This window comes from Dermacentor variabilis, chromosome 1 (genome assembly GCF_050947875.1).
Source record: "Dermacentor variabilis isolate Ectoservices chromosome 1, ASM5094787v1, whole genome shotgun sequence".
NCBI lineage: Eukaryota > Metazoa > Arthropoda > Arachnida > Ixodida > Ixodidae > Dermacentor > Dermacentor variabilis.
This window is the reverse complement of record NC_134568.1, coordinates 78,194,008-78,204,215: the sequence shown is the minus strand read 5'-3', so window position 1 is coordinate 78,204,215 and position 10,208 is coordinate 78,194,008. Positions and strand designations below refer to the sequence as shown.

Genomic DNA, 10,208 nt, shown 5'->3' with positions numbered 1-10,208 from the left:
AGGCCTAGTTCAACAGCGGTCGGTGCTAGCACTCGCTGTCGTCGACACAACGAAACCGTTTAGGGGAGGCATTCTGTAAGAGTCCGCCTAGTGGACATGTCTGTTTCGTCTGCTGTTGAAGTTCTGATTGGCTGCGCTGCGCGTCCAGAGCAGCCGGCCGCCACAGCCAATCAGCACTTCAGCAGGAGATGAAATGGTCATGTTCACTAGGCGGACTCTTACAGAATGCCTCCCCAGGCCGCAGTGCATTTCACTGCTGGTCTCGACACATTGCGTTTGCGAACACGAATGTCGACTATATGACCAACGAACGAGTGGTGCACTGTGCACGCAAGTGGCTCCCCGATAGAGCTAAATCAAAACCCGTTTAATCCTCGAATGCGTATACGTAACAGCCAAAACATTTGACCAGCAGGCCTACTGGTACGAGTTCGCTCATCGCCCTTTCTTTTTTAAACCAAGAATCTCTTATATCACACACCTGACTCCATATAAAACCTGTTCTGCGCGCGAGCGTTACGAAAACTCTCCCAGGAAGTAAAACTAGAGATATGTCCTCTAAGCTTGGGTGCAGAAGCTTATTGTGTGGCTCTTGGAATCTTGTGACAAAGAAAGGATCTAGCAGTGCTGGCTCCACCTTTATCACAATACCTGCAGAGTTATTCGAACAAACGCCGCTGAAGGAGCTTTAGCAGTAACGAAGGTTACTCGGGAGTGCACGTAGGTAGCTAGGCACAAAGAAAGGTCTGCCTGTCGTCACAGACGTAGGTAATTTTACGAGCTAAATCAGAGATAGGTAGAATGACAGATCACGACATAGTATGGTAGCACGCATAGCTCACACAGGCTAGGTGATTATTTGTTACCACCCTGATTCAAAGGAGATGCGATTAACGATCGTCATCATCATCGTGCAGACAAGCAGCACGTTTGTACAAATGTCAAGGCGCCCGTCGGTATATGGTGCGGGTAAAAAGAGCCCACGAAACTCTCCTTCTTCTCTGTCTGCGCTTTCCAAATTTAATTCTTGCCAAGAAATTTTCAAAGCTTGCCCCTGCGTGCTAATCCCTTTAGAGAAAGCTTACGCCAGCGGAGTTTCTCCTAACTTTGTTTTTACTGCACTGAAATTGACGGCAACATCACTGCCTCTTCGTGACGCCACGCTATACGCAGCTTTTGCATAATCCGAATTGTCGCACGTGTGTTTTAGAGCGGTAGCCATCGTTGCGCCAATCCGTTTAACGACTTCTTCAAGGCAGGTAAAACGAAAAAAAAAAAAAAAAGCGATAGCAACCGCTCAACGTCACACCTCTTGAAGCGATTGCTATTGTTGGCGCATCGTCGAGCTTGGCTGCACATGCACAAATGATTTAGTGCGCTTCTAACGGATCATTGGCTTCTTTATTTCTCTCTTCTTCTCTCTAAAAGTATGGCGGCCAAATTTAATGAAAGCAGCGAGACGTGAAGGGAGAAAAGATGAAGACTGGCGTGACCCAGCGTTGTCCAAAATTGCGCCAGACGAAGCCATTATTGCCAGGCGCTTTCCCCTCTCGTTTCTGGCCTCACGACTTTCTGGCATGGCGTCGATCCGCGAGCTGGCCAACCACGTGCACACACCGCTGCTGATGCGCCTGCCCGATGGCTCAGGGGCGGTCCCCGTCCCTCCGTGAAAAGACCGTTACATGACCACGACCACGGTTGCTGATGTGGACAACCAACCACGTGCGCCGTTGTACATTGTATCCTAAAGATGAACACACGCGCGAATGAGCTCTCGCCACCACGCCTCAGTGCCAGTCCTACAATGTCGACCATGCTGCCTTCTAAGCGCTCCGCCGTACTCGGAGAGCGTAATAACAGCTACCGGAGGCTGTCCCTGCCCGCCGAGTCTCTCAAAGACGGCGCTCTAACAGACGACGGCTACGCTACAGATTTGTACCTTCTTGTTAGAGGAAGGTCATACTTGTGAGATCCTAAGACCCCACATACTATGTATAGGAGGTATAGGAGGGGGGCGGGAGGTGACTGATGCGAAGAAAGCGCGACAAATAAATATACATGCGCTACACTATCCTACAGATCCGCTGGTTTCCATGTAGTTCTCACGCGCTCGTGGCAAAGTATTCATCACACAACTTGGCAAAAACATGTGGCAAAGCGACCGATCCCTGTTGGGTCGTTTAGCCCGAACTGTTTAGTGCTCGTACTGACACTGCCAGGTGTCGAAATATATACTTCGGCCTGTGTCTACAGCTCGCACCGTGCTGTCCGACGGAATCAAAACGGGAAAGTGTGTGTGTGTGTGGGGGGGGGGGGGGGTGTAGGAGGAGGGGGAAGGATAAGGCGGCGTATATGCCTTCCCGAAGACAGGCTTCGACGGCAGCGTACGCACTAGCGCGGTTCCCTGAGGTCAGAGGCAGAGACGCCGCAGCTCACCGTGCTGGGAAAACAGGTTGCCGAGTAGGAAGTGCAGCCTCTGCCGCCGCCGCCGACGACGACGACGAGGCCAGACAAGCGCAGACGCTGACGACTGCCGGCCACCGCGCACGCAACCGGAAGACACGCCGACACGCTGGGAAACGGAACACCGCGTATACACGTAACCCAGCAGCATATCGCAGCATAAGGCTCGCAAAAATCTGCTGCACTCGCTATCTGCACTCTCCCTTTTTGTCCCCGGCGTGCTTTAGCGAGCACTGTGCCTGTACTTACTTGGCTGATGAATACCCAACACAGCATTATTACGCTGTGCCGCTGAAGCAGCGGTTCGGTGCCCATATTCAAGGAGCGCGGGCTGTACACGCTTCCGAACGAAAGATATGTGCCCTATACGTTGCTACATATTACGCATGTTATATTTTCGTTATAGCCACATTTACTGTAGCAACGTCCTTTTCTCGAAATGGTGCGCGCGATTCCACGTGTTCCATCCATTTCCCCCTTCGACATCGCTTAGAGAAGGTTGCCTGCACGTACCTTCGCGCGGTAGGGCGAGACGCCGAGTTTTAAACCTCCGGTCCATGCGCACAAATTGGAGCACCCACCTTCACCTTTCCTCCCAGGCTCACACCCATACCCCCCATTCTTTGTCTGCTTCCGCCTATTGCTGACAAGAACATCCAGGTCACGAGATGTGAAATTCCTGCACAAATACAGTTATTTGGCCAGCAGAATATACAAAAAGTGTATTAAAAAGGCAAAAAGAAAAAAAATATGCGGAACCACGCACGGTGGGAATCGATGTAAGCGAATCTTTCTGTACTGTTTGCTTTGATTGACGATAATTAGCGGTGACGTTGACGGCAACTGTTTCATTTCTTCAACGTTTAGTCCAAGACGAGAGTGGTGAGTTGATGTTAAACGTTATCTTGCGTGCACTACTGCTGTTTGTCTGCGTAGGACACAGAACACAGAGGGGGAGGAGTTTGCTTGAGGCGTTGTTGTGCGCCATACTTCATAACTTCTGAGAAGGTTGAAGATATTCATCGCTTCACATGGCACATGGCATCATGGCAGAAGTATTAAACATTAATTGAATTATGGGGCTATAATATAATATATATATATATATATATATATAATAATACAATAATAATAATATAATCCAGAACTCAGAACTTACACGTCAAACCTGGGCTGTCCAGAGAGCCCACGATGCGGCGGTTAGGCTCGGCCTACCCGTCCCCACGTTGGAGCGGCCCGCAGCTCTGCCCTAGGGCAAAGCTTCTCAGGACCTTGTTTTTAAAGTTCTTTGTCGGTCTGTCTATACCAGCTATAATAATTATAAAGCTACCATGGCGGGCACAGAAGTGTTGAATGGAAGTGTGACCGATTCCGTAGTGTCGCCTAGACCCTACGTCTGCTTTAATGCGGCTCTGCTTCTGCAGACCCTGCGTAAGTTGTCCGCTTGACAAATTTACATGGTGTTTATTTTTCAGAAATAGCAGAATCGTACCGTACCGTACCTTGGTATTTAAGTTTATCCCTTTTGCAAGGGAAGAGTGGCAAGACTGTTATTCACTCGCTTCGCGACTGGGTCTATTCTACCCCCATTCTATACCTGCTCTCTCCCCTCCTCTTTACCATTCTTTCTAGTTTACCTCTGGGATTGCACGTTAGTAGATAGGCAAGCGCTGAAATTTCTGCAATGCTCTTGCGGGGGGGGGGGGGGTCACTGATAATTACAGCTGTCAAGAGGCTAATGTGACGACGTGTAGGGAGTTCCAGGGGGCATTGTGCACATTCGACGCGGTGCAAAGGTCCAAATACGTTTCTCGCGTCGCCTATCGTCTCTGCCGCGCTCCTGCCATGCATACACACGCTCTGAACCAGCCCCCGACGGGGTGTGCCAGACAGCAGCAGTAGCAGCAGCAGTGGGAAAGTCGAAGGAAGGGGCAAAGAAAGCTTCGCTTGAACAGCAAGCAAGTAAACAAAAAGAATAACACAGCGTTCATTGAGCGCATAATGTATACAAAGGCGACGGCGTTGTGATCCCATAACTGGCTGGCGACTGCGTCTTAATCGCAGTAATTCTTTTCAGTGGAGATATCGGTGGAGTACTTGTTTAAATATAGATCTACTCGTTGAATGTAAATTGTACCGAGACATGATCATAAATGAGAGATAGAGAGTTTGCGCATTTGTAGCGACAAGGCTGAGCCCGCATACCGCATCCCTATAACACTATTGTCCCTTCCGAAAGTTAGCAAAACGACGTACGTAACATTAGCTTCGATCTTGCCCTGTGTTCATGCCGACCTAGGCTTCGCGCCCCAATTTCACTTCATTTCCGTTTCTTTGCCGCCGTTCCACAGCAATCAACTACGCGAAGTTTAGGGTATCTAACTGCCACGCCCGCCAACTTTAGATTCTGTCCACTGATACCGCGAACTTCAATATCCCCCATGATCCGCATTAGTTAGCCTTGCCTGCCGCGGTTTCTATTCTCTGCCACGCGGTGACCACAGTGAGATGATAGAGAAGGAAAAAATATTGTGGTTGTGCGCCAAGATTTTAGCGCGGCTTAGCGCAAGGAGCCCACGCGGCCACAGTAAGTCCTGAGCCCTCCCCTACATGAAGTCTCCCATAGAGGAGGTGCCGCTCTGCCTGCATGGTCCGTGGAAGACTCTTAACGGATGACTCCGGATCTGAGCACCCATGGTTCCTTAGCATGCGTTGAAATTGTATTGCGTTGGGACTTGGGGAAAAGACGATCCTCAGACTTTTTCATAAATCGACAGAAAAGCGAGTACGAACCGAGAAGCAAGGCTTACTCGGTGCGTACTCGCTCTTCTGTCGATTTATGCTTCTACCTTTCCAACGTGCTTATATTTCCGATCACTTCTTCTCTTTTGGCTGTTTGTCTAACGATTTGGAACAGTCTCATAATATTGTAGAAGCCTCCACATTCTCCGTAGCTTCCCACACAGACATTCATACCGCCCACAGGTTATCCGGTGCCGCTATTTGTGCGCTATAATGTTCTGAATTTTCTTTATTTTTCTTATTTTTTTCCAGGTACGGCAGCCAGTTAGCGCTAATATTAAATTACAATCAAAACAATTTTACGAGAAGTCTTGCAACTACTGGTCTCAAGGATGTGCCTCAGAGTGCATACTGGATAGGTAAGTGTCGAAGCTGTCAGCTTCCATTGATTAAACTAATATCATTGTTAGCATTGTTGGATGTGAATTGATATGAAACAGACACGACGAGGAAAGAAAAATCGGGAGAGTGAAATTAATACACCAACATACACGAAGAAAGGGGCGAAAGAGTGGTACTAATGAAAAAAGAAAAAAGAAAGCGTGGGGATTTCGTTCAGCAACTAAAAACATGGGGATTACTTATGACCTTCGCGGAATATCAACAAAAGATTGGTCTAGAATAATTAAGCCTGGCGAAACCGCGACGGTAAACTGATATGACATTATACATTTAGCGATGCTGTACCCACTGACATCTGAAACGGTAAAGCCAGCGTGGGGGAAAGGAGTTACGCGGCGCTGTTCTAGGGGGTTTCAGGCTATGGAGTCTGACGAGCGTGGGTTGGTTGGTTTGTTGTACTATTCCAGTCAGAAAAAAAAAAAGAAGGGAAAAAAAGGGGGGGGAGGGGCAGGAGGGAGATAACGGCAGAAAAGGAAAGGCCGCAGACATCGTAAGTGTATACTGTATCATCTGTCCGTGGACATCCCAGCTCTACCACCACGGAGAAAAGAAGAGCACGAGGAAAGAACGAAATTAAAGGGCCAGCAAAAGAAAAAGCATGTTCACGTTTTTTTCTTTTTTTTTTGCTGATGAGGCCGACTCACCCACGCGAAACGTAGAACGCGGCATAGCTCATACTGACTGTACTACAACCCATCCTCGTCGCTAACCGTCTGAATGGGAGATGACAAAGTATGTATAGTACAGCGGCACCAGGGCAACATGACCTATGCCAGCCATGCATCATGTGTTTCGCTTCGCCACAATCACTGCCCAAGTTTATCACATCTTCTGACCCTAAGCCTCTTTCGTATCCCCCCCCCCCCCTCTTATTTCTCACATATGTACAGGTCTCAAGTCTGTGGACGACCTCTCCACAAATACGTTGGAGTCATCGAGCGGCTACTTCATCCCCAAATACGTGGGCCACTGGGCTCTGGACCAGCCGCGACCAAAGGACGGCCAGTGCGTGCAGGCGCGCCTCACTGAACGCACCCAGGAGTGGCGCCTGGCTCCGTGCGAGGCACTGCTGCCATTCATCTGCCAAGTGCCTGCCTGCCCCGAAGGTCAGTTGTGCCTGGGCATCGCACAGCGAGCTCACGCGCAACCTCGAGTCACGCTTCCGGAAAGAGGTCGAGCTGCTATATGCGCTCCGGGCTGCAGGCTAGCGAGCGAACTCAGGACGAAAGCATGTTCGTGCACACTACCGAAAGTGCGCTGCTTCGATCCTCATCTTGCAAATATGTCCTTCCGACACCAGAAAGCTCAGGTAATAGCTGCTGCCGAGCTTCGGAGCGCACCACTCGCGCGCTGTGGACAGCTGTGACTACGGGTGTGAACTCAGGTCGTTCACTATAGAAAGAGTAGTTTTCTCAGTCTGCATTCGCTTAGCCAATGGCCTGCGATTTTCGCTACCAGCAATACTAGTCCGATTGTGTCCCTCGCAGAATGATAAGGCGCGCATATGCCAAGGACGAAACACTATTTAGACTGCTCAGTGCTGGCTTAAAAGACTACCGACACAAAAACTTCGTGTCGTGTCCCGCAGTTTTTGTTTTGTTTAATAAGGTAGCTGTTCACACCATAATTACGGTACGAAGCCCCAGTTCCTCAGAGCGCCACAAATAATTGTGATAATTGTGACCGGTTCAAAACGCACGCCAAGAGCAGCGAGGCTTCGGGCGCGACAAAGGAGATTATTCACATCACCAAAAGCGGAAGTGGCGGTCATGTGGTATGAGATGGTAACGCGAACAACACAAGAGCGCGCCAGTCAACCTGGTGCGGTGGCTAGAGGTGACAAGCGACCGGGTCGCCTGCGGTCTCGACTCTTGCGCTACGTCCCACCGTGCGTGAAGGAACGGTATCGTTGTTATAAATGTGCACAAAGCAACAGTCGATACGCAAGAATTAAGTCACAAATAAAATGACGTAAAGGCTGCGGAGTAATATGCTTAGTCAGTGTATTTATTTAAAATATATCCGTTTACAGGTTCCTTCCTGTGCAGCAATGGAAAGTGTCTCAATAACCGGTGGATGTGTGACGGACAGGACGATTGTGGAGATGAGTCCGATGAAATGAACTGCCCAAGTAAGTTCCACCTTTGAGACGCGGTTTCAAAGCAGACACGTGAGGCACAAAAAAAAAAAAAGCGTAATCAGGATCTAAAGATGTTCTCGATAAAGACAGGAGGCTTCCATTGCAATTCCAGGAACTGATTATGCAAGAAAATACGTGTACAAACAGAAGTCTTCCTGAAATAGCATGACTGACAGCCAGATATATGCTAAACAATGACCTTCCCTCTTTACCTGTACATATGGTTTACATTAAATCGCAAGCAACATACATATAATGGAAAGAAACTTATGCGGAATTACCCCTCATAACAATTTCAGAATCGTGCCACTTCTACATGCAAAGCTCAGGCGATTCTATTCAGTCACCGAACTACCCAAACAAGTATGAACCAAACCTTGACTGCAAGTGGACACTGGAAGGTCCTTTGGGAACTGGAATCGTTTTACAAGTGAGTTTTACAAAAAGTTTGTCTCTACTCCGAAAAAAAAAATGAAAAAGAAAGAAAGGAAGGTAACAATAAACAACTTCCTTTAAAAAAAATCAAACTAAAAAATGGCAACACGAGGTAAGGGGGGCCGAAAACAGCTAAGCGGCAGAGGCGAAAACAATCGCCGTCTCTCGTCTGGTCGACACGCGATTGGGCGGGTCGAACAAAGTTTGAAACAAATGTGGTTCTCTCGAGTGAGCGAAGTCCTGGACTGAAGATCTCTCAGTCATACATATAGGGTGTCCCAACTAAAGTTATCCAAGGTGTTCAACGGGAAAAAAAAGGAAAAGAAAAAGAAATTAAAGGCATTAAAAAACACGGTGCAAGATACAACTATAAGACCTATGGTGTACGGTCATCAGACCTTTGACGACCGAAAACCGTATGGTCTTACAATTGTATCTTGCACCGCGTTTCTTAATCTTTTTTCATTTATTTATCTTTTTTTTACCGGTGAACAGCTTGGATAACGTTAGCTGGGACGCACGGTACATGACCTTAATGGTTTCCCTCTTCTGCATGTTGCGTTTCCGTAGCGCTACCCCCTCCCCACATTTACCGTATATGTTACTATAATTCTTGAAAACAATCTAATCTACATTGGATGACGTTCTTGGAAGACGTTTCTTCCAATAATCTTTGGTCATATGTGCTCAGTTTTCAGAGTTCGAGACCGAGGCGAATTTCGACACAGTGCAAGTCCTGTCAGGGGGCAGAACAGAAGAATCCAGCGTTTCGTTGGTTACTCTTTCTGGCAAGCAAGACCTAAACTCCAAGTCCTTCATGACAGCATCGAATTTGATGATCATCAAGTTTAGAACCGATGCATCTGCCGAGAAGAGAGGCTTCAGGGCCAGTTGGAAGACAGGTGTGTGCATCTTCAATGGCCCTGATATATGTCCGGCATCTTAATATTTCTACCTTTTGAGTTACTAAAACGAACAATGATAATTTTTCACAAGGAGTTTCCAACCTGCACATCTTACGTTCACTAGTGCAAACTGACGGCGTGTGTCCCTTCCTTTATTAGAGCCTGTGAAATGCGGAGGAGAGCTCATGGCCCAGCCTAGCGCACAGGTATTGAACTCCCCAATGTACCCGGAGCCTTATCCTGGCGGCTTGGAGTGTCTTTGGGTCATCACAGCACCTCCAAGCAAGATAATCTCACTTGAGGTATGTATCACATCGCATTAGGAGTTCAATAAAACTTGATACATAGAATATTTTATTAATTCAAGTGTTTGTTGCAAATAAGCAAATGCCAATCACTGATATCCCAGAATATTATGCATTATTTGATTCAAGTCCACGAGTAATGTTGTATTGAGGTTTCTACCTTGCAGTGTATTCACATATTACTAGGCTTTGCAGCAGACGACGAGCAGTAGGCGGCACTGGCGCCTCTGGCGCTGGTTCCCCTTTGCTACTTTTGCACGCAGGCGCAGAGCTGCAAAGCATCAACACGAAGGAGGGAGCACAGATGGGACGGAGTAAAAAAAAAATATTTTTGATGTGAAAGCGTCAAATGGCCCATTGAGCGAAAAAGTCGGCGGCGACTGTAGTAGCGAAACAGCACCTAACTTCCCGTTGGCTGCGGCGCCACGCTGGCTCGCGCTTGCTGGCTCAGGTCTTGACAGAGCAGAACGGGCGAAAGGGAACACCTGCGGCGGCAGCAGCGCGCCAGGTGTTGCGCCCGTGGGCCTCGGGTGCACGGGGCCAGTAGGGGGGGGGGTGTCATATACGTCTCAAAACACCCGAAAATTGTCGATATCCTCGCCTTCCTCGACTACACCCGGGGGGGGGGGGGGGGGCAGAAGAGCTATCGGCCCCGGGTGCCAGACGACCTAGCTACGCCACTGCGCGCGCGGCCACCCGGAGTAGAACCCCCTCCCTCCTCTCCCCCCAGAGCCTTGCGCGCGACGGAGGATGACG

The 10,208-nt window shown here is 48.7% G+C and overlaps 1 protein-coding gene across 1 annotated transcript in view; it reads left to right on the top strand.

Moving 5' to 3' along the window:
* The window catches only part of uif (sushi, von Willebrand factor type A, EGF and pentraxin domain-containing protein uif), a 135,557-nt gene that overhangs the window by 55,386 nt on the left and 69,963 nt on the right, over positions 1–10,208 (top strand). The window contains exons 4-9 of the mRNA XM_075690397.1: positions 5,518–5,624; positions 6,558–6,773; positions 7,700–7,798; positions 8,107–8,237; positions 8,934–9,144; positions 9,307–9,449. Coding sequence (XP_075546512.1) covers positions 5,518–5,624; positions 6,558–6,773; positions 7,700–7,798; positions 8,107–8,237; positions 8,934–9,144; positions 9,307–9,449 — 907 coding nt within the window. The remainder of the gene's footprint in view (positions 1–5,517; positions 5,625–6,557; positions 6,774–7,699; positions 7,799–8,106; positions 8,238–8,933; positions 9,145–9,306; positions 9,450–10,208) is intronic.